Source organism: Triturus cristatus, chromosome 9 (genome assembly GCF_964204655.1).
Source record: "Triturus cristatus chromosome 9, aTriCri1.1, whole genome shotgun sequence".
NCBI lineage: Eukaryota > Metazoa > Chordata > Amphibia > Caudata > Salamandridae > Triturus > Triturus cristatus.
The window spans coordinates 560,181,723-560,206,766 of record NC_140592.1 but is presented as its reverse complement, the minus strand read 5'-3'; the positions used below and the strand labels follow the sequence as shown (position 1 = coordinate 560,206,766).

Here is a 25,044-nt window from a genome sequence, read left to right as displayed (position 1 = left end):
AGAACAGCCTGTCCTACAGCTGCCTGCTGTTTTGACTGCACGTCTACACAATAGTGTTTTGTAAATGTGTGTGTAGTGGACCATGTGGCTGCTCTGCATATATCATGCAGGGGAATATTTCCTAGAAAAGCCATGGAAGCCCCCAACTTGCGTGTTGAGTGGGCTCGTGGTGGAATAGTTAATGTGCGTTTTGCCTTTTGATAACAGATTTGAATACACTTAACTATCCATCTGGCTATCCCTGCTTTGGAGATGGCGTTACCTTTGTGGTGTGGGGCAAAGGCAACGAACAGTGTTTTGTTTTCCTGAAGGGATTAGTCCTGTCGATGTAGTACATGAGGGCCCTCCGTACATCTAGTGTATGTAGTGCCCTTTCTGCGACCGTTTGTGGGTTTTGGAAGAAAACGGGCAGTTCAATAGTTTGATTCATGTGGAACTGCGATATTACTTTGGGCATGAATTTGGGGTTGGTACGTAGTACGACCCTGTTGGCGTGAACCTGTATAAATGGCTCTTGAACTGTTAGTGCCTGGAGTTCACTAACTCTTCTTAAGGAAGTGATCGCTACCAGGAAGGCTACTTTCCAGGTAAGGAATTGAATCTCGCATGAGTGTAGAGGTTCAAAGGGTGGACCCATCAGGCGTGTGAGGACCAAGTTGAGGTTCCACATTGGAGCCGGTGGGTGGCTTGGTGGAATGACTCGTTTGAGTCCTTCCAAGAATGCTTTGATGGCAGGCACTCTGAATAGTGAGAGGTGCTGCCTGGTCTGCAGATAGGCTGATATTGCGGTCAAATGGACACGTATAGAGGTGTACGCCAGATTGCATCGGTATAGGTGTAAGAGGTAACAGATGATGTTTTGGATGGATGCGTCCAGCGGGTTAATGTCATTATTACCGCAATAAATGACGAACCTTTTCCATTTGGCTGCATAGCAAGCCCTTGTAGTGGGTCTCCTGGCCTCCTTGATGATGTCCATACAGTCAGGTGGCAGGTTGAGATAGCCAAACTCTAGGACTTCAGGAGCCAGATCGCCAGGTTCAGCTGTTGCGGATCTGGGTGCTGAATCTCTCCATGGTTCTGCGTCAAATGCGCGGGTTTGATCCGCAGCCTTTGATGCGGCACCACGGAAAGTTCGAGGAAGGTGGTGTACCACGGTTGGCGTGCCCACGTGGGAGCAACTAGGACGAGTGTCAGGGAGTGTTGTCTGAGTTTGCGGGCCACCAGCGGTATTAACGGCGCTGGGGGAAAAGCGTACGCAAATCTGCCGGACCAGTTCATCCATATCGCATTGCCCTGCGACTGCGGATGTGGGAACCTGGCGGCGAAGCTTTGGCATTTTGCGTTTTCGCTTGTGGCGAATAGGTCTATCTCCGGATGACCCCACTGCTGGAAGTACGGTTGGAGTACTGATGGGTGTAACTCCCACTCGTGCATCTGGTGGCTGTGTCTGCTGAGCAGATCCGCCATCTGGTTGTCCTTGCCAGGGAGGTGTTCCGCCATGAGGAACATGTTCCTCTGAATGGCCCACTTCCACATGCTCTGAGCCAGATGAGACAACTGTGGAGAGTGTGTTCCTCCCTGCTTCTGTATGTAGTACATTGCGGTCATGTTGTCCGTCCGGATCAACACGACCCTGTTGCATAGATGTACTTTGAATGCCTTCATGGCCAGGAAGATTGCCATCAGTTCCAGAAGGTTGATGTGCATCTTCTTTTGTTGTGTCGTCCATAGTCCCTGCACTGTGTAGTGGAGTACATGAGCTCCCCATCCCTGGAGAGACGCGTCCGCTGTCAGTACTATCTGTGGGACAGGCTCTTGGAATGGTCGGCCCTTGCAAAGGTTTTGTGGATTCCACCAATGCAGAGAGTTGTATGCCCGACCGCTCACCAACACTAGGTCTTTCAACTGTCCTTGAGCCTGATTCCACTGACGTGCTAGGCACTCCTGAAGCGGGCGCATATGTAATCTCGCGTGCGGGACTATGAAGATGCAGGAGGCCATCATGCCTATCAACTGCATAAACACTCGCGCTGGAAGTGAGTGATTGGGTTTGAACTTGGAGATCAGCAGTTGTATGCTGTTGATCCTCACTAAATTTGGCTGAGCTGTGGCCGCCAGAGTGTCTATAGTCGCACCTAGGTACTGTTGTACGTGTGCGGGCTGGAGATGGGACTTTGGGTAATTTAGTGAGAATCCCAGACTGTGGAGAAGGTGAATGGTGCGGGACATGTGGCTGGCACATTGCTGGGCTGACTTCGCTTGAACGAGCCAGTCGTCTAGGTAGGGGTAGACGTGTATATGCTGCCTCCGTAGGTGTGCTGCCACCGTAGCTAGGCACTTCGTGAAAACCCTGGGCGCTGTTGTCACGCCGAAGGGAAGGACTTTGAATTGATAGTGCTGCCCCTGAACAGTGAACCTGAGGTATTTTTTGTGTGAGGGGTGGATGGGTATGTGGAAATACGCATCTTTGAGGTCCAGTGTGGCTAGGAAGTCTCCCTGCTTGAGAAGCGGAAGGACTTGCTGTAGAGTGAGCATGTGAAAGTGCTCTGAAAGAATGTACTGGTTCAGGGGTCTCAGGTCTAATATAGGTCTGAGTGACCCGTCCTTTTTTGGAATTAGGAAGTAGAGGGAGTACACCCCTGTACCCTGCTCGTGGATGGGTACGACCTCTATAGCGCCTTTTAGAAGCATACTTTGCACCTCTTTCTGTAAGAGCGTTAAGTGCTCTGAGGACATAGGACGGTTTCTTGGTGGTATTGTGGGTGGAGTGGAGGTTAACTCCAGACAGTAACCGTATTTTACAAGATCTTTGACCCACCTGTCCGTGGTGATGGAGTTCCACGTGGACAGGAACCTTTGTAGCCTTCCCCCGACAGGTGTTATGTGGTCGGGAGGAAGGGAGAGGGCGTCACTGCTTGTTCTTGGGGGAGGACCTAGTGTTGCCGTAGCCGCGTCCTCTGCCCTTTGTACTGGAGCCACGATATCCACCCCGGGTGTTTTTATCGTAGGTGGTCTGTGTATTGCCTTTGTTATATGTTTGTTGTGACCCCTGTCCTCTACCTGCTCCCTTGTTTCCGGGGCGACGAAATGAGCCGCTCCGAAAGGACTGAGTTTGGAGAGCGCCCATGGACTTTGCAGTGTCCGTGTCCTTTTTGATCTTCTCAAGGGTGGTGTCAACCTCTGGCCCGAATAGATAGTCGTGGTTGACAGGCTGGTTGAGTATATTGTTTTGTACCTCAGGCTTGAATCCTGAGATTCGTAACCAGGCATGTCGTCGCAGCATGACGCTTGTGTTTATGGCCCTGGCAGCCGTGTCTGCAGCATCTAGTGCACACTTGATGGAAGCGTTCGTGAGTAGCTGTCCTTCTCTGATGAGCATTTCTGCGCCTTCCTTGAACTGGTCAGGGAGATGTTGGAATATTTGCTCGAGTGTGTCATAGTGCGCTCTATCATAGCGAGCAAGGAGCGCTTGAGTGTTGGCTATGCGCCATATGTTGGCTGCTTGGGCGGCAACTCTCTTGCCAGAGGTCTCTAACACCTTGGACTCTTTGTCCGGGGGAGGAGCGTCACCTGTCGTTTGCGAGTGTGCCCTCTTGCGAGCATTCGCTACGACAATGGAGTCTAGTGGTAATTGTCCTCTGATGTAAGTAGGGTCCCCAGGTGCTGATCGGTATTTCTTATCAATCCTGGGGTTTATCACTCGTGCCCTGGTGGGTTCCTTGAAAATGTCCTTGGCTGGTTTGAGGACTCCTTTCAACATGGGCAGAGTCTTTACATGCCGTTCTGAGGATGCGAAAGTGTCCATAAGAAAGTCATCTTCGACGGTGTCAGAGTGAAGCTGCACCCCATGGTTATTGGCAGCACGTTCAATAAGAGCGTTGAAGGCTGCAGTATCCTCTGTGGGAGATGTTTTTGCCCCATAGAGTTGTGGGTCCTGTGCATCGAGAGGTGCACCTGGGTCTACAGGGTCGCCCCAAGTGTGATCAGGGTCCTGCTGGTCATCAGGGTCTGTGTCTCCATGGTAGGGGACTTGGTCATCCATGTAATCCTCCAACGCATCCGTGTCGGAACGTGTGGGGGAGAATAGTTGTGGTTCCTGGTAGGATGAGTGGAAAGGTTCATAAAGGAGAGGTTCTGATTCTACAGGCAGCTTCCTTTTTAGTGGGATCCTGAAAGGGTCCAACGGCGGTTCCGAAGTTATCCTTCGCTCGTGGAGAATCATCCTGCCAGTGTTGGCGTCGATGACACGTGACGGAGACGTCTCAGCAGGTGTAATCGTAGTCTGGGTGACCCGTGTCCTGAGTTGGAACATTTTCGGGATTGTTGACGGAGGCAAGCCAAAGGTAATGTTGGCTGGCACCGAAGAGGCTGCCGGAGCTTCGATCGGACCGGAACCCGACGGGTCCTGGAGGGCAGCCTTGGTTTTGCTGCTTTGTGTCGCACCAGGTCGTCCTTGGAGCGCTTTTGAGGCTTTGGCACCGACCAAGTTCGTAGAGGCGGCCGTGGACTTTTTCGGCGCCGGTGGTTCATCGAGTCGAGGTGCGGAGATGACCGTCGACGTCTTCGATGCGTGAGGCTTTGGTGTCGTCGAGGGAGCGATGCGAGACGCAGCAGGCGGCGCAGCCCTCGGTGTCAGTGGCGTCGGTGCCGGGAGCCGAGTAGGTTTGTCGGCGCCGAAGGCCTTTTTCCGTTTATCGACTCCGACGTCGCCCGCTTCAAGTTCGGCACCGAAGTCTCTCTTGGTGCGGTCGGTGTCGACGCGTCGCGCTGGCGTCGAAGGCGTGGAAGGCCTCGATCCGACCAGCGCCACTTTCGGTTTCGGTTTCGTTGGAACCGGAGCAGCTTTCGGTTTCGGTTTTATGGAAGGGAAACCAGCTGGTTTAAGCGGTAATGGCTGCCGCTGGATGTCCGAGGCCGGGCCCGAGGGCGGGGCCGAAGAACTGCGGGATGGGTCTCGGGTAAGGCCCGAAGGCGATCCCCCGACCGGAGCCATAGGCCGTGGAACTGGGCCTTCTTCGGTCTGAACAGGTAGGCCTTGTTCATCATTGGAGCTACTCTCTTCGGCCCCTAAGGCCTCCTCGTCGTCTCCTACCTCGGTGTCGTCTTCACCTCTGTGGAAGAGTGATTCGTCGACTTCGTCCGATCCGGATCCGTGTTCGGAAACGGGACTGGAGGGTAAGACTTCCAATTCTTCGACGTCTTCGGCCTCGTTGAAGATGTCTGCTGGGGCCGGTGCCGCGTGCTGCGCCTCGAGTCTCGCCGCTCGTCGATTCCGTAGAGTCTTTTTTGAACGGAACCGGGCACAGGCCATGCATGTCGATTCGTCGTGGTCCGGCGAAAGGCATTTGTTGCACACCGGATGGACGTCGATGTGTGGGTACTTCGCATTGCATACCGGACACCTCTTGAATGGCGTCCTCGATTCCATCGTCGAAGTAGTCGATGAACAGGTAAATGCGAAAAAAGTCGGTGCTGAAAGTTAGTAAACTAACGAGGTTGTATCGAAAACCGATCGATAAACAGTACAGACGCGAACTAAAGGCCTTTTGGCCTCGACAAAATATTTTCCTAACTTGAGCTAAGATAGCACATCCGAACCCAATGGCGGAAAAAAACAATCTGAGGATGGAGAGGATGCCCATGCGCACTGTAGTCCAGGGGAGGAGTCACCTATCCAAGGATACTTCGAAGACTCTTCCAGGACAACAACGTGCAAACATCCGGACCCAACACTAGGCGGCGATCTATGCACAGATATGAATTCAGCAGCCCACATGCCTCGAACACAAAGATAATTACTAACAAATAAAGCTTCCCCAGTCCCTCCCCCCGTTCCCCCAAAACACTCAACCTGGTCTGTGGCTTGTAAGATGATGTGTAAATATTCAGTGTGTTCATGAGGCATTATTACTGTCAGTGGTTGGGGTTAGTTCTTCTGATCATAGGACTCAGAGGTATTTGAGGGCAGGTCAATTCTCAAAATTCTTGCGTGAGGAGTGATATATATGGCCGCCACAGCTCCCGAAAGGATGCCCCTTGATTAGTAAGGGAAAGGGTGATCCTCGCCATCCCCAAGATGAGCCAGAGGCAATGGAGCCAGCCCAGGTGAGTTTCAGTAAGAGCCATATTGCAAGTGGTGTGTCAGGCTCTATACTAAATGTCCTCCCATTCCTTGCTGGTCAGGGATCTCCCCAGCTTCCTCTCCCACGAAGCCTCGCCAGGCTTTTGAGTATGTCTGGTAGGTTGCAGGAGAAAGGTGTAAAGGGCCGAGACCAGTCACCTATCAGTGGTCGTTAATACTAGCCATTTTTCATATGGAGAAAGATGCCTCATCATTTGGGTCTTATTTTCTGGCTGTACAAGCCAGTGGCAGAGTTGCCAATAGTGCAATCGCTCTGTCTCTGGATTAGCATAGTCCTCACATAGTTGAGTGAAGGGGATCATCCCCTCCTCATCGAACAGATGCCCCACTGCGTGGCAGGGTGACTGACGCCACTTGGGGAATGCTCCAGGGCTATTGCCTGGCTGGAAATCTGGGTTATCTAGAAGGAGTGTCAGAGGAGAAGGAAAGGAGGTTAAGCCACATTTAGTGCTGCAAGGGTCCCAAACCTCCATCCTCGCCTTCATGATCGGGGATAGGTACAGACTCCAGCGTCTAAGGACATTTTTTTAAAAAAAAGGTGCTCTTCCATAAGGATGTGCCGGCAACCGCGCAGTCCTGGAAGAGCCAATGTCGTTCTGACTCAGCCTTGTTCCATTCGGACAGATAACGCAGTTGGGTGGCTAGGATGCAGAGGTGTAAATTTGGTATCCCACGGCCCCAGAACCCGGGGGGAGATAGCTAATCTCTCCCCTCATGCAAGGGCGCCTCCCAGCCTAGACAAAATGGTGTAATTCTGACTGTAGTTTGGAGATCATACTTTCAGGGGCACTAGAGGAAGCTTCAGGAAAATATATAAAACCCTGGTCAGAATGGTCATTTTGAGAGCTGTAACTCTTCCCAACCAGGAGATCCCATGCGATCTCCAGTGGGCTAACTCAGTTTTAATGTGGCTATGTAATGCTTGGTAGTTGATGAGGGAGGTAGTGTGAAGGGTGGAAGCCACTTTGATCCTCAAATAAGTAACCGATGAAGTTACCCACTGAATGGGATATTGCACAGTAAGATGGGATTCAAGTGCTGGGGGCATTGATAGATTTATAGCCTGGGACTTGGTTACATTCATTCTGAATCCCGAAGCAAGGCCGAATGTTTTCTAATTCGGTCAAGAAAGTGGGAAGGGCCGCCGCCAGCCGGTTTAAGGTACATCATCTGGGGTCTAGACTGATCTTCTGAGATTCCCCTCCGAAAATGGTCCCGATGATGTTGGGATTGTAATGGACCCTCTGAGCCAAAGGCTCCATGTACAAGGCTAACAGCAGAGGGAACAGGGGGAACCCCTGCAGTGTCCCCCTGCTGACAGCGAATGGCATGTAAACGCAGCCATTCACCCTTACAGATGCCGCTGGGTGATGGTAACAATTTAGCATTCAGACTCGGAATCTCCTGGTGATACTGAAATGGGTGAGAACCTGTTCTAGGAAAACCCAGTGTACCCTGTCAAACACCTTCCCCTCGTCAATAGCTAGGACCATGTTGGGGGATGAAGCCTGTCTGATCCGGGTCGATAATGGATTGCAAGCAGGGGCTTAGTTTGGATGCTAGAATGCCCGTGAATAGTTTGAGGTCCACGCTCAAGAGGGAAATTGGCCAGTATCATTCGCATCTCTGGTGGTCTTTGCCGTGCTAACGGACAACTGAAACCAGGGCTGAGAGCATAGGGGGAGGGATAGCTCCAGAAGCAGAGAAGGTATTAAACTGTTGTCCAAAGATCAGGAGCAAGGGTCTGAAAAAATGTTTTGTAGAAAATAGATGGGAAGCCATCAGGGCCAGGTGATTCCAGGGACTGTAATTGGAAGTTTGCCAAGATCACCTCTTCCACACCTATCACGTGATCCAAGAAAGTGGTTTGGGCAGAAGAGAGGGGGGGTCGTCCGCAAGTCTGCGAGATAAGACGCCCTGTTTTCATGCTTCAAGTTTTGGGTGGCATACAAGTCTGCACAGTATTCCTTGAATGTTTCTGCGATGGCAACTTCAGCTGTAATCTGTGCCTTGGACGCATCTAAGAGAGAGTGGACACCCCTGTGTTGCTGCTGTACGCTTAACCGATTTGCCAAGAGACGACCGCTCCTGTCCTCTCCAAAATAGAAGGCGTGGCGTAAACGTAGAGCTGCATGTTCAGCTCTGTCAAGGTCTATGCTGGCAAGCTGCGCTTGAGAAGCTATCAGCTGCCGCCAGATTCTCGGGCCCCAGTCCACTGATGTATACCCTCTAAATCTGTAACTCGTGACGACAGTTGGTCTAGTTTCTTCTTAACATCTTTATTCTCCGCAGCTGCAATACCTATGATTTCCCCCCAGAGCACTGCCTTAAGTGCCGGCCAGAGTGTGGCGACTGAGATCTCAGAGGTGTCAATGAGGGTTAAGTAGTAAAAAATGACTTTTTGCACCTGCCGCATGACATCGGGGCATTGCAGTTGGGTGTCACGCATTCGCCAAGAATGGGTTGGGTGACGATACGGTGGAAGCTTCAGTTCCAATGTAATAGCCAAGTGATCTGACAATGCGGCAGGGGAGATACTCGAACTGTTGGGTGAAGAATTTCCTCAGCGCCCAGGAAGTAGTCCAGTTGAGCTTAGGTTTTATGCACGTGTGAGAAATAAGAATGGGCGCCATTGTGTGGGTGAAGTGTCCTCCAGATGTCAGTAATTCCCAGAGTCAAGAGGGTCCCTTACCGGTCAGTGCCCCAGTCTGGTCATGTCTCTCTGTGGATCTGTCCAGGGTATTGTCTAGAACTAGATTGAGATCCCTCCTATGAGGACCTTCCGTTCGGACGAGTGGAAAACGTCCAGTAATGATGTGCGTAGGAACGCCTCCTGGCCCTCGTAAGGGGCATAGATGGAGGCTATCACGAAAGACTAGCCATTAAGTGTAAGTTGGTAGGCCAGTAGGTGTCCCTTCACCTACTCCACCTTCGGACCAATATTCCCTTTGAAAGTGTGGCCGGCCAGTAGAGCGACCCCTGCTGTTTTGGTGCATCCTGATGAGAATAACTGATGGGGAAGGCTAGGGACTGGAGTCTATGGCAGTCCTGTGCCAGGAGATGGGTCTCTTGAAGGAGAAAGACCAGCCTGCGAGTTCTCTAGGTAGGACAGAACCACTCTGCCTTTGACTGGGTTATTAAGACCCTTTACATTAAGTAAAAGAACACTAAGTGGAGTGTCCGTCATCCTCAAAGAGAAGCGAGTAATCTGCAGTCCTCATGGTCTCCACTATGTGGCAAGGCTTGTTGTGTTGTGGCCCGACTAATCCACCCATAAGGTGCGTCTCCCACATTAAACTAGTTAGGAGTTTGAGTGCGTCCTTTGAGTGAACTAAAATCCCAGTAAAAACTCCCCAGATGGGGTTGCCATGGACACTTTCAAGGTGCAAGCCATTTTACAATGGAAGGCCCCAAAATCTAAGAAAGAGATGAAGCACATTTTAGGGTTTGCAAACCTCTACCGGCGCTTCACACTCCAGTTTTCTCTGGTGGTGTCACCCATCACCCACTTACTGAAAAAAGGGGTTCCCTTTTGCTGGCATTCACAAGCTGATGAAGCCTTTAAGCAACTTTAAAAGGTCTTCATGGAAGCCCCTTTAGTTCGACATCCAGATCCATCTCAACCTTTTTTTGTAGAGACCGATGCGTCACAAATTGCTGTGGGTGGTGTCCTGTCACAACGAGACCCTGAAACAGGATGTTTCGAGTTGCCTATTTTTCCTAAAAATTGTTACCAGTCGAGCAGAATTATACGGTGGCAGAAAGGGAGCTGCTTGCCATAAAGCTCGCCTTCCGAGAATGAAGTTATCATCTCTTAGGAGCAAGACATACCATAACCATCCATACTGATCACCGTAACCTTCAATTCTTCCAAAACATTAAAGCCTTGACTCCATGACATCTACGCTGGTTGCTCTTCTTAAAGGAATATGATTTCGTTATTACATATAGACCCGGCAATGCACAACAAAAAGCAGACACACTTTCACATTTCAATATTTCTTCACCTAATTCTGATCAAAACAAGACACAACCTATCATACCAGCTCTCAAGAAGTTTATGAGAAACTTGCTCAGGTAAAAGACATCACTCCTTATCTCTCTGGTGTGCTTGAAAGACAGGGCTTCTTGTCTCATGCTGACCAACTCTTTGTTCCCACCCAAGAATTGCAAGAAACAGTATTACACTGGGGACATGAGGGGCACTTGGAGAAAAGAAGACAATTTACCTATGTCAATGCTGGTTTTGGTGGCCAACGTTAATACAGGATGTTAAGACATACATTCAAGACTGTGCTACTTGTATTCAAGCAAAAACAACACACACAACTCCAGCAGGTCTTTTACCTCTCCTAGTTCAGTCTACACTATGGTACACCATAAGTATGGATTTCATCACGGACCTACCCTCCTCCAATGGTCACACAGCCATTTGGGTAGTGGTAGAATACCTGACAAAAATGGCACATTTTATTCCCATGAAAACCCTTCGCACAGCTAGTGCGCTAGTGACTTTGTTCATACAACATATACTGCGTCTTCATGGGTTACCTTCTTCCCATCATGTCTGACCTTGGCCCCAATTCATCTTTCGCTTCTGGCAGGGCTTATGTTCCTCTTTGGGGATAGATGTCTGTTTGTCCTCTGCTATCATTCACAGACGGATGGTCAAACGAGCGCACAAGCCAATCCTTAGAAAAAATTCTACGGTGTCTGGTCTCCACATGGTCCTCTGAGTGGGATAAGGTCTTGCTACTGGTTGAATTCTGCTACTGGAGTTTCCCCGTTTTATTGTTTGACTGGTCATCATCCTAGAATGTTCCCTATTCTTGACCCTACCAAAGGAGGAAAAGTCCAGTCGGTGAGGGAACACCACACTAAATTGAATGATATCCAACAATAGGTACAACTACATATAGCTCAGAATCAAGAGGCATATAAAACACAAGCAGATAAACATAGAATTCCTGCTCCTAACTATCACAGTGGGGATCGTGTTTGGCTATCTTCCAAGAATTTAGACTTGGCAGGATCGAAAAACTACTCCCCCGCTCTCTTGGTCCCTTTACCATCCATAAGGTAGGGAAACCTTTGGCCCTGGAATGTGAGTTACCCGAGGACTACAAGGTACACCCTGTATTTCTTGTATCCCTGCTTCCTCCCTATTCCCCTACCACTCGCTCAGCTCCTCCGCCTCTCTCAATTCAAGTGAATGGACAGTTGGAATTTGAGGGGGCGAAGGTTCTGGATTCCAAACGCATTCAGAGCGTGTTACACTATCTGCTGGCCTGGAAGGGTTATGGTCCTGATGACAACTCCTGGGAACCCGCCTTTGAGGTCCATGCTCCTCGCCTTGTGCGTCTCTTTTACCTTCGCCACCCCACAAAGCCCCGCCCCCCAATGAGTACCTTTGGTTGTGGTGGGGGGGGGGGGGGTAGATGTCAGGAGCTTCCCGTCCTGTCTGGTATGTCGGCATCCTCAGGGGTCCCTGCTTGCTCACGTTTCTGTCCACTAAGTTGTTTGGTTTTTTCCTTTTCGTGCCACTGCCAATGTTTGTTTCTTTTTATTGTATTTGTTGGTGCCAGTGCTAGTTTTGCCAATGCTTGCTGTTTTTGGGCGATAGCAACAATGTAACATTATTGGACATGTGCCCTTGTCATGCTTATAGGTGTGGCTAAGACACCTGGCATGGCTAGCCATATGTGGTTAACTGCCACTGAACTGGCTATACAATCCCAAGCCTCGCACAAGTCAGTGCTTGGCTTAATCTCCTGGTTCCCCTTCAGTTGGAGACCGCTTCTGTCACCGCTTCAGGATTTCCTTCTTCACCATTGGACAAAAGCATGTGCCGGTTCGGAAGTGCGGCAAGCATTGGACAGCTAAGTGCAGCGCACTTTAAGGCTGAGTGTGAAGGGAAAGGCTGTGTGACTTTGACATTTTCTGTTGGTATCGGAGGCTTGTCCTTGCATATTTGCCATGCGAATTGGCCATCTGGTATTTGACACAAGTGACTTTCGAGTCAAGGCTATGGCATTTACATATTTGTTTTGCGCTTGGAATCATTTTATGTCTGAACTTATTTCATATTTGTATTACGCTTAGCACTTGGAGTCATTTTATGTTTGAACTCATTACCAACTTCTGAGAGTTTTGTTTCTACACTATTTGCATAGAACTTTGATATTAATATGAATATTGTGAACTTGATACCACGCCTTGAGCAAAAAAGCATCCTGTTACCCCCTCTGATCATCATATTGTATGGACACTGGCTTATGTAGCCCTTTGGACCTGTTCCTAGATGTGAATATTTGTTTATGGGTGTTTTTTTTTTTTTTTCACAACAAATTTTATTGAGTGTATAACACCCGGTGGGCGAACCCCCATTAAACAGTATACAGACACATGACGTAGTGTAGATACAACAGATACCGAAGAGGCCACACCTGAGGATCTGTAAAACATTTGAGCTAACATCCCACCCCTCTCGCCTCCCCCCAACCCTGCACCACACTTCCCACATAGAGCAATAAATACACAAACGAACATAGAGGTATGTCCACCGCCATAGTCAATAAGCATATTAGATTGGGGAGTCATTAATGATTAGCCTCTCAATAGAGTCTGGATTCGCCGACTGTGAAAGGATGGATAGGTCAATACCCCGATATGTAGCCCACTTCACCCAGATCTTCCCATGCTTCTGCGGGCAACCCCGTGCCTGAAACACCGCCACTTCAGCCGACATACATTTATCTAGGGCCGATTTCCAAGCCGCCACCCCGGGGGGAAGAGGAAGACTTCCAATGCTGTGTAATGTCACGCTTGGCCAATGTGAGACCCAGGAATAAAAGGACAACACCAGACCCAGACAAGACAATACCCCCTACCAAAAGTGTTGTAGTGCAGTGCAGCCCCAGACCGTGTGGAGAAAGCACCCATTGTCAGAACTGCAACAAAGGCAGGTAAGGGACTGGATAGCCCCCATCTTCTAGAGGCGAAGGCGGGTGTAAAATACTCTGTGAAGATACTTAAACTGAATCAACCTGTATCTAGAGGACACGGCGGCATACCTAGGGCTGGCAAGGGCCTCAGTCCAGTCATCGTCAGTGAGGGCCGGTAAACCCACCTCCCACGCTGCCCGAGTCCGGTGTATGGTTGTCTTGGAGTGCGCAGTCAGGGTCTGATATAATTGGCGGATTTTGTGCCCTCCCAGATCCCCCATCAACAGTCTACCCTCTAGTGGGTGGAATTCGGGTAAGGACGTAAGGTGCTTTATCAGGGGGGACAGGGCGTGGCGGAGCTGAAGGTATTTATGGAACTGGGACTTGTGTAGGTCAAACTCCTCCTGCAGCCTCTGAAAGGATTTAAGCGTGGGCCCGCGCATCACATCACCTAGTGTAGATATTCCGATAATATCCCATCTATGGAATCCGGTGAGAGCTGAGACGGGCCGGAGGTGCGTGCTACGCCAAAGGGGAGTCGTGCCAGTCAGCATACTCCACCAGCCCATAGACCAGGAAACACGCCTCCAGATCTGGATAACCGTGCGGAAGGCCAGGGGAAGAGCCTCCAAGTACGAGTTACTGTATAAGAGATCCAACAGTGGGTATTCCGCCAGGAAGAGCCACTCTACCTCATAGGCCGGGTCATTCTGCAGGTTATACTGCCATTCATTAATGACTAAGAGCTGAGACGCCCAATAATACGCCCGTACGTCCGCTGCCGCGATGCCACCACAATAGGTGGATTGGATACAAGTCGCTAGACCCACCCGGACTGCCCCTCCCCCCCAGAAGAATCTATTTAGGAGCGCATTGATTTGAAGAAACCACGACGGGGGATAGGATACGGGAAATTTTGCAATTTGTACAGCAAGTGCGGCAGGGACACCATTTTGAATATAGCGGACAGGTCGTATAGGGACAAGGGAAGGTGGGATCATACCGTCGTCTCCTCACGTACCGCCAGGAGCAAGGGGCCCATGTTGCGCGACCACGCAACGGTGGGACATCTAGTGATATGGACCCCGAGGTACTTAAACCCCTCGCCCGCAATGACCAGCTGCGAGGCCCAGGTTGGACTCCCCTGTTCGCCACAAATGGGGAAAGGGATCAACTTGGACGGGTTGGCATGTAATCCTGTCGTTTCACCGAATACCTGCAAGATCTGCAGCACCCTCGGTCCGGTGACCTAAGGTTCGGAAAAGAAGAAGAACGCGTCGTCAGCATAGAGTGCTATCCTATCCGAGCACTCAGGCGACCAGACCAGTCCCCGATAAACCGCATCCAAGCGCACCCACGCAGCCAATGGCTCTATCGTTAAAGCGAAAAGAAGAGGGAGAGGGGGAAACCCTGCCTGGTCCCCCTGCGGATGGGGAAGGAGGTAGAGGGATATCCGGCCACACGGATCAAGGCTGTAAGATCTGTGTACAGCAATTTAACATATGCGCGAAATCGGGGCTCCAGATGAACAGCCCTCAAAAGTTTAAAAAGATAGGTCCAACTCAAAGAGTCGAACGCCTTATCAATGTCAGCTAACAAGACCGCCGCAGGGCGTCCCAGCCGGTGGGCCTCGGCAACAGCATTGTGCGCGCGCCTTATGTTATGCCTGGTGGAGCGTTGCGGTATAAAGCCAGACTGGTCTGAGGAACGAGGTCGAGAATGCAGGTGCGGAGGCGATCAGCCAACACCTTCCCCAGTAGTAGCTCGAAGTTTAATAGGGATATGGGGCGGTATGAGCCCGGGGCCTCCGGAGGCCGACCCGGCTTGAGAAAAACAACAATTTCGGCATGGCACCAGTCCGGGGGCAAGATCTCCTGCTCCAGTGCCTGATGCAACGCGCCAAGAAGGTGGGGACCGACGGTCCCCATATGGGGGCGCAAAGAATCACAGGGGAACCCATTGGGGCCCGGTGCATGGCCCGGATGAGTGTTGAGGAGGGTCGGCTGCAGTTCCTCCAAAGAGATGGGCTTCTCGAGAGCATCTCGCTGCTCATCAGAGAGGCGCTTCGGAGGAATATCTATTAGAAAAGCGTCTATAAGCGATTCAGCGAGTCCCTCACAATACTGTAAAGGGCAGCATAGAAATCGGCAAAGGCCTGCACCACTGCCTCCGGGGAGGCGCACATGTCACCAGCAGGGGACCTCAATAAAGGAACTTGCGTCTGTGAAGCCCTTGCTTGACATAGTCTGTGGAGCATCTGACTAGATTTATCACCCCACTGAAATATCCTGTGCTGAGTTGCCAGCCAGGCTTCCGTGGCATTGTCCGTGAGCAACTGGTGCAGCTGATGTTGGATATGGAGCAGGTTGCAGCGGGCGCCGGCATCGGGGCCCTCCACCAACGAGGCCTGGAGAGCAAGCTGTCCATCTTCTAGGTCTTGAATCTGTGCTAGGCGGCGCCTCTTCTACCCCGTACGATAGCCAATATCCGCCCCACGTATCGTAGGTTTAAAGGCTTGTTTATGAGTGTTTTGTGCAAATGAAACGACGTCTCTAGGTGCCATTCGTTTACCTGGCTTTAGATGACACACAACCATAGCCAGTGACTCCTTTTTGGCAGCATTGTTCTTAGAGAACTATTATTTGGATTGTATTTTCCTGCAACCTACAGACAAATGCTAAGAAAGCATCTCAGCTCCTCTTGAGAACCAGGTGTTTAACATAACATAGCTTATTATGAATGTTCCATGTTGAGTGCGCCTTTGTGGCCCAGAAGTGTCTCTGTACTCATCTGTTGCATTTCTCATTTTCTAGAGAAACGCAAGTCCTCAAAAAAGTAACCAGTACACAGAAGGGAGACCTGAAGGCAAGGTGACTGCCTCACGCCTTCGCTGTATAACAGCATGGCAGGAAGGGGCTGATTGCAGTTTGGACTTTCTTTTCTTGGACTACCTGAAGAATGACTATGGGAGCAGAACTACAATCTCAACTTCAATCTGGAGAAAGACCTGTGTGGAGTCTTGCGGTGCTATAACACAAAGCTATGCCTTTCGTTCACAAATGACCTTCAAATTTACCTTGGTGCAATCGTTGCAGGCCTTGAAGTCATGTGCTGAACCAAAACACCACAAATACACCTTGTGGAGCTATGCACAGTCATCTGTTTGCGACAGTACCTACAAGGCTAAAGCACTGAACTGTTAGGGGGTGACATGTTCCCTCACACACTGGAACATTTTGAAGGGACAAGTCACTTCAAAGAATAAAGAAAAACACGCACTGGCATAGCCAATAGGTCTCGCCTTTGGGACCTTATGTGTTTAGCCAGAACTGCTGGCTATGTTGTAGAGCATTGTGGCTGCTGTGCATTATGTTGAAAAGTTATAATAAAAAGTGTTGTTCTCATGCTTGTTATACATTTTTTTGTTATGGGGAGCAGGACATAAATAACGGGGGAGTGGAGGTTGGAAAACAGTAATTTAATTAGAACATGAGCAGCAGACGAACAATAGGGGAGAATCAACAGATGCCAGATTCCAAGGGCAGGCTGACGTGATGCTTAGGTGGTGCGCTGATGCAAAATGGTGGTGGTGAATGATGTTTGGTGCTCAGGTGATGACTCTATATGGTGTGGATTGGAGGTACGTTGTGGATTGTGGAACTGAAATATGTTTGGTGTGTAATTATGTGGTGTGGATTGGAAATGTGTGGAGTTGGATTGTGTGGACTGGAACTGTGGTGTTGAGTGAAATTATGTTTAGTGAAATTGTGCCATGGTGTGGAGTGCATTTATGTTGATTGGTGGTATTATGGGGAGTGTGTGTTGTATTCAGTAGAGTGTAATTATGTGGCGTGTAAATATGTGGCACTGAGTGCTATTTGGAGTGTATGTTGCATTGAGTGCAGTGCAATAATGTAGCATATAATTATGTGGCACTGAGTGGTATTGTGTGGAGTGTATGTTGCATTCAGTAGAGTGTAATTATGTGGCGTATAATTATGTGGCACTAAGTGGTATTATTTGGAGTGTATGTTTCATTGAGTGCAGTGTAATTATGTAGCATATAATTATGTGGCATTGTGTCGAGTGTATGTTGCATTCAGTCGAGTGTTTTTATGTGGCGTGTAATTATGTGACACGGAGTGGTATTTGGAGTGTATGTAGCATTGAGTGCAGTGTAATTATGTAGCATAAAATTATGTGGCACTGTGTGGTATTATGTGGAGTGTATTTATGTTGCATTGAGTAGAGTGTAATTATGTGGCGTGTAATTATGTGGTACTGAGTGGTATTATGGGGAGTGTATGTTGCATTCAGTGCAGTGTAATTATGTAGGCAAGAGCTAATAGCGGGTAGCTGAGACATATGGTACAATTACTTGGATGCTGCATTGGAAGAATTGGGCCTTAGGCCCCAGTAGGTAGATAAATGCTCTGGGTCGTGTGATGCTGAGAAGACAACAGTTGTTATAATGTACTTTTTAAGAGCAGTGCTGTTACTTCTGATGTGACTAGTACAACTAACCCTCAGACTAATACATTAAGGTACTGTAAACAGGGTAAGTTAGTGTGTGACACTACATGTTAATTCTTTGTTTACCAAAAGGCGAGGCTACTGTAACGCACTGTTTGAACCAACATTTGAGGTGGACTGTAGTCGGATACTATGTATATAGCATACTTGAAAATTTAGAAAGATACATAAACAATCAAGAAACGTGTTGCTTCAATTGGCAAATGCTGACAAGACAGTATTTTTGCTGGTTACAGCATCACACCGCACAAAATACAAAACACCCTTCTAATAAGCGATAGATATGTATGTCTTCAAAGTAAGCAACTGATTACTTTAAAGAAAGACATACACAATGTGGCACACTGTAGTGCTGTTACAGAAATAAAATACGCCCAGAATTCAGGTCAGAAAGGAAAAAACCTGCGGGCCCAACAACCGGCACCATACAGCAGGTATAAGCAGCCTGAACCCCATTCACTAAAGAGAGAGTGTGATTTCAAGTACAGTACATTGTGTCAGAACTGTGTTCCCTTTGCTTTTCGAAACAATTCCACCATGAAAAGGAGATCTGGCGTGCTATTGAAAATGCTCACTCCCAGCCTGTCTCGGTGTAGATCCACGGTAGTGCAGTTTTCGTTTCTCTGCACTCCTCAGTAACCCTTGTACTATGCATACTGCCCTGAACCGGGTATTTTAAACTCTCACTGCCTCTGAATTTAACGGAGCCCAGGCAGCTTCCAGCGCAAGTTCACTTTGTTAAAACAAGCCCGGGAGTTGTGTGCGCACGTGCGCGCTAAAAGGAAATTTAAAAAAGGACCACGAATAGTGCCCGTGCACACGGCAAAGAATGTCAGGAATGCAGCTGGCACAGTGTGGAGCCGCTGCTCGCTTCCGAGAAGGCTAGGCCAGGGCAGAGAAGGCGGGACTTGCACCCGCCTTGGACCAAAAGCGTGCTGTCTTTCTTAGTGCTGTCTTTCTTAGAAAGATGCATGCAAAGGTCAATTGCGGGTGCTAAAAAAACAAGTTAAGCTATTTTAAGAACATTTAAACCTGCGACAACTACGAGGCAGGTATCAGCTGTTTCATTGATATTTAATTTTTCTGAATACACACTGCTCTCTAAATCAGCTGCCTCAACACCTCAAATCAGCTTAAAATACTATCTGTGATCAGTATATTTTATCCCCCGTGTTCCTTCATTGCAAATTTAATTGGGGCAGAGTTTGTAAATAGTGTCACGCGTTGCTTCCTATATCAGCATGACTCGGTCATCTCGGCGCTTCAGAACGATGCCGGGTTTAGGGACGACAAAGGTGCGCTGCTCAGTAGGCACTGTGATCAAATGTTCCCAGACCGGGATCGCCCATTAATCTCCTCTCCGCAGCAACAAAGGATGTACCAGGCTGTGAATTATAATGACCCGGAGCCATAAATCCAGACGATAATAAAAACACAAGTGGAAGAAAGGGCGCCCAGCCCGGTAAGCCCCCGACGGCCGAGCCGCTGAATGTAGCGCCAAATCCCCAGGAGATCCGTAGAAGGAGAAAGACTGTCAAAAAATATATGTTTACTTGAAATACGCCACAGTGACGCCAGGGTGGTGTACAGCACTTAATAGGAAGCCTGTGGTAGGGGAGGGCAGGAGTGAAAAATCAACCCAAGGGCACAGATCGGAAATGTTGATTCCAGAAAGACATCTTGAGAGCCTTGATGTTGAGCTAATGCCAGGCGATAAGGCGCTATCCCAAAAAGGGGGAGGGGTTTCTCAACAGAGTAATACTTGAACAGCCAACATTACGCCACTACAACTTGACATTTATGCGTGCTCAGACAAACAAACCAGTGCTTAATCTGTAATTTTAAAAAAACAAGCCCGGAAGTGGTGCGCGCGCGAGCGCGTTTATGCCCGCCGCTGCAGGAGAAGACCATCTGTTTCCAATTAACGCTCCAGAGGACCCTAGGCCAAGGACCAGAGAAAGCGGGACATGCACCCGCCTAGGGCCAATTGCATTGTCTTTCTTAGAAAGACGCATGCAAAGGCCAATAGGGAGAGATAAAAAGAAAGCACACACACAAGTGTGTGTTCCGAGTTTTAAAGCCCTTACTAAAGCCTCGCAGAGCAGCGCATGCGGGCGGGCTCAGGCGAGACCAAAAAAAGGAGCAGAGCTTCGGATTTGTGTTCGAAGGCACAGAGAGAAATAAACTGATGTCCCCGCACATGGATGGGGCTAATATGCGGCTCCGTTCTTTATTTCCAGAGTTGAACAAAGTTGGCAGTGAGCTGCACAGCGCCACCTAGCGGCACGCAGGAGCACTACTTTTTGAGTTTGCTAATCTAGTCTGGCACCTGGGGATGCTCACAAGATGAGGAATCTGTAGTTGGTAGTATCCATCAGAAAGATTTCTTGTGGGACTAAGGATCTAATTCTGGCTCCAGCACTTGAGTGATAATCATGCAATTCTGAAGAACTCAGTATGTCTGTGGCTAAAAGCTTAAAGTGAATCTGTTAAAAATGTAATTTATTCAGTTTAAAGGTGTTAATCCCCAACAGATGTACAGCTTATTGTATCACCTCCAACATCTTCCCCATTAATGTATAGTGCTCCATCGTTACCCATCAGAGTTTGTGGTATAAAAATATCAATATGCATACGGTTAATAATGGTGACAAGTGTGTGTGGTTCAATACTAATAGATGTATACATATATTGTTGGAAATGCAGACAGGTTTTTGGATGGACAATGAACAGCCCAGTATGTACATGCAAATTCCCATTTATAATCCTTTTACCTGTTTCACCCGTTCCAGTTCGGAGTCATCTGTGCAGGTCAGGGGCTCACTGCTGCCGGCAGCAGATTTCATCCTATAGGAAACACACAAACTGGTGACTGCAAACATTCAATCAGAGGAGGCAAGCAAACTGGATTGGAAAAGTATGCAGAGAACAAGTACAAAAGAAACACAAAAAAACAAATGTGTTGTTGTGGGCTGCCTGTTCTTCTCAAGTTAAACATTTCACTTTGTTTCCATCTAGCAGGCTGTAAGCAAGGAGGTGCCTGAGAGGGATTGAATGGAAGGAGACAAAGTGGCCACATAGGGTAAAGGCTAACAGAAGGACTGAGATGACATGGAAGTAAGTAGGATAAGGAGAAAGATACACCACCACATGAGAGAAGGATGGGAAGAGTCACACAAAATGATATGAAGTACACACATAAGGGATTGCTTCTACAGTTAAAAATATTTTCTTTGCTCTTACTGAAAGTGGGATGGTATTCATATCAACTTGACACTTGTACACTGTAAGCATAGCACTTTGTTATCACAAAACCTGAAGGGATTACCCGAGTGCTTCAAATAACTTGGTTCTATAGCTACTCAAGTGTCTTTGAGGTCATTTTGTGATGAATTTTGCATTTCCTCCTTGTCTTTGTTCCTAAAATGGAGCAACATAGCTTCAGGTGGTGGGTTTTGTAGGTGGTGACTCGTTCCAGCAAAATAATGTCCCAGATGCTGCAGGACCTCCATTCTATAGCCCCGGCTTCTGTGAGCCCCAAAACGCCTAGAGAGTCAGCTCAAAACTGAGGAGGCAAGATCACACACTCTGTGCACTGCAATTTGTTCACTCCAAGGCTGTTTATATTTCTTTCCTTGTTTTCCCTAAACTGAGCTTAGCCTACCAGAAGGCAACTCCCCTTACCTTGCCACTCTTCTAGATAGAATCAGAACAAAGCTTTATTTCGATAGTAACAAAACAATCATAAAAAGCACAGATAAAAAGCGTTAAAAAAAATCAATATAAATACATCACATGTTCTTTAAAAAAACATTATAAACCAATTAATAATACATATAAAAAGAAGCCGACATCCTGATTCTAGATAACAATACTCTTTCCCTGGTTAAAAATTATTTTAAAAAACATGGATAGCCTCCAAGCAACGTGTTCATTGTCCAGGAGCTGAAGTTTCATAAAAGCAGGACAACATTGTCTCAGCCTCCATTTCCATAAAATTGGTAAGATCCAGACCTTTGTCTCCCCGTATAGTTTGCAAAATAAAACAATGTGTATAGGTGATTGGGACGACCGGTTGTCACATGGGCAAGGTTATAACTCGTTAGCCCAATCATTCAATGTGGGAAAGGAGACAAGCCTATGTATTGTACATAGTCTGAATCTTGTTAGCAAAAACCTGTCGTAACCCCCCGGCACAAAAGCTAAGTATGGCTGCAAGCTAAAATTTGTAAGAACCAACTGATGCTGCATCACGCTGGGTTTAGTTATTTCCCTTGATAATCTTTGGGTCTCCAGGTATGAGAGTACATCTTTTCTTAGTTTTTTCCTGGTAATCAAGGTAATAGTGTCAGGGTTAGTAAAATATTCTTGTTTACCCATATCTTTCGTAAAATCTTGGATAAACTTAACCCAAGGTATCCTTGGTACACCATCCAGGCTGAGACTATCCTGTAATAACTCTCTATTGAGGGTGGTCTCATCACACAACCATATACTGTGCCACAAGAGAATAGGCTCTACTTTAATGAGGTCCGATGTGTGGAAGACCCAGTTCAGCATGTGAAATATAAATGGGGGTACTGGAGGGGACCGATAAAGCGTACTTTAAAAAATTGTTTTCAACTAATTGAATCGGGTTAGTGTTCACAAAGCCCCAAATACCCGCCCCATAGGTGGCAGTTGGTACACACTTAGCTTTATATATTTTTAAAAGCTCTAGAGGTGGTTTACGACCCAATTTTTTTGCGAAGCTGGCTAGAGCGGACGTAGTTCTAACTAGTGCCAGCTTCTTTGCTTCGACAGCCTTAGCCCAGGTATCGTTATTACTAAATAGAATACCTAGATAAGAGAAACTCTTGGTGGCAGTGATCCGATTTCCCTCCACAAAGATATCCCTACGCTTTTTAATACCATGACCACATCTCATTATAAATGTTTTTGAGATATTAATTCTGAGGTCAAGATCCTTCATAAAATTGTAGAAATTATTTAAAGTCTTCTGCAGGCCATTCTGGGTACATGACAAGATCACAGCATCGTCCGCGTATAACAATTCTGGGATTGAGCGAATGTCTGTCTGTGGAAAGTCATTGACCTCTTTGAGGAGAGCCTGCCCTAACCCGTTGAAATAAAGATTAAAGAGAAAGGGGGCTAGGACACAGCCTTGCCTAACCCCCCTACCTATCAGGAAAGCAGCAGTACGTTCTCCTCCCAATCCAAAACACACGCTTGATTTGGCTCCATTATAAAGGAGGCGGATAAAGTTAATAATATTTCTAACAACCCCCAGCTGTGACATGATCTCCCAGAGCATTGAGTGCCGTACACAGTCAAAAGCTGCTGAGAGATCTACAAATGCCAAATATAGATTGCCCTTTTTAGCCCTGGTATACTTTCCCATCAATATCACTAGGTTTAGGCTCTATTCCACGGTCCCTAGGCCTTCTCGTAAACCGTATTGAAGATCTGATAAAATTCGGTTTTCCTCAGCCCAGAGCTGCAGGCGCTCTAAGATGATACGTCCCACGACCTTGGCCATAGAGTACAATAAAGAAATAGTTTTATAACAGAGTGGATCCTGTCGATCCCCCTTTTTAAATATGGGGACAATAGTGGATCCCACCAAAGTTAGTGGAAAAGCGGCCTTACAACTGGCGTTGATTATTTGAGTAATTATTGGAACCCATAAAGTGACGTTGGACTTGTACAGGTTCACAGGAATCCCATCTGGCCCGGAGGCCTTCCCACCTGCACTTGCGGAAAGAGCCCTACTCACTTCGTCAATATTGAAATCTAGGTTAGAAAACTGATTAATCAGTCCTGAATTTCACTAACTTGACCAATACCAGTACTTGCCCCGTTTTGGAAAAATGTTCAATCCATTGATCCTCTGAGATAGCTACTTCAATAGTTGGGCCCCAAACTGGGGTCAACAACGGTGTTTTAACCGCTTTCCAGAATGCGGCACTATCTTTTGAGTGTGCAGCTTCGAAAAGCTTCTCCCATGCCTCTTTGAGAGCATTCTTCCTTTCTTGGAGAGCCAGTCTGTAGTTCTTCCTCGCCTGTCTGATATTAGTGATGTTCCTTGGTACATTGTGCAGTTCTTGTTTCAAATGGGAATGTGCGAGAGAGCAATTTAAATCAAACCATCGCTGGATGGCAGTCTTTTTACCCCCACGTTTGAACATTATATCCCGAACCACAGTTGTCAAGTTTTGAAATGAGGACAGTGTGATCTCAGGGGATGCTAATTTGTTCAGACAGATGTCAATGTCCTTACTACACCTTGTGATTATTGTTTTATTAACTACCTTGGGGTCCATCATGTTCCAACGGAGTGTATAACCATTTGTTTTATCTAGTTTTAAGTGTACCAGGGCATCATCTATCTCCTGGTTCTTTCTTTCCTGGCCAGTCACAACAAGAGTCAACATGATACATAGAGGGAAGTGATCACTCAGAGAAATTGTATCAACTTTTAAAGTAAGCAATCTAGGGGCAAAACTGTTCGACAACAAGATATAGTCTACTGTGGAGCAATGGCCCCCACCATTGTAGGTCTGCAACATTGGGACAGATCTTGTACATAGATCATTGGCAAAGCCTAGGTCTAGGTTGAAAACAAGTTAGTTAGAAAGATAACCTGTACCCTGATGGCAAAAGTGTGTATTATGTGTGCCTTCTAACTCATTAAGACCACATATCCTTTCGTCCTCAAAGGGGCACAGGGCACAGTTAAAATCCCCACATACAATGAGCATATTTTCAAGGCCCTTTACATTACACATAGTATCTAGCTCTTTACAGAGTGTGTGAACCACCTTGGAGGTACTATCAGGTAAAATATTATTATAAAAATTAATCAGAGTTATTGAGTTGGAAGCAGATGAATACAAGGTTAAAAATTGATAATAGGGGGACGCCAATTGAGAGACAGTTCTAACAAAATTTAGCTTGCTGCTTACATATATACAGAGACCCCCTTTAGCTCTGCCATGAGACCCCCCTATCGCTTGGGTATAAATGTTCTATAACCAATCAAATGGATTGGATCCTTTGACCAAGTCTCTTGAAGGCAAATAATGTCCTGTTTTAAAACAAATTCAGACCATAAGGGATTGTTAATCTTGGAGCGCAAACCAGCTATATTCCAGGATACAAGGCTATGCCCAGGATTCAAATTATCATTGGAAGAACTAACTAACCCCAAATCAGTCACATTAACAGCAACATTGCCTCCCACGTGCCCTATACTGGGGCATAAGTTAGTTGAGGACTGCGGTAGTGTATGTTCCCAAGGACATAAGCCTTTGGAAGTACCCTCGCCCACAATAGTATGCATCGGTGGCAAGCCCAGGGGGACAATTGGTGCCCCAAAGGAAGACACATTATCGTACAAGTTACTTGCCTTCGGTAACGATG

The 25,044-nt window shown here is 47.7% G+C and overlaps 1 protein-coding gene across 1 annotated transcript in view; it reads right to left on the bottom strand.

The window, feature by feature from the left end:
• VASP (vasodilator stimulated phosphoprotein) overlaps positions 1–25,044 on the bottom strand; it is a 1,088,669-nt gene that overhangs the window by 197,617 nt on the left and 866,008 nt on the right. Inside the window, exon 11 of the mRNA XM_085625566.1 lies at positions 20,397–20,469. Within this exon, the coding sequence (XP_085481692.1) occupies positions 20,397–20,469 (73 nt within the window). The remainder of the gene's footprint in view (positions 1–20,396; positions 20,470–25,044) is intronic.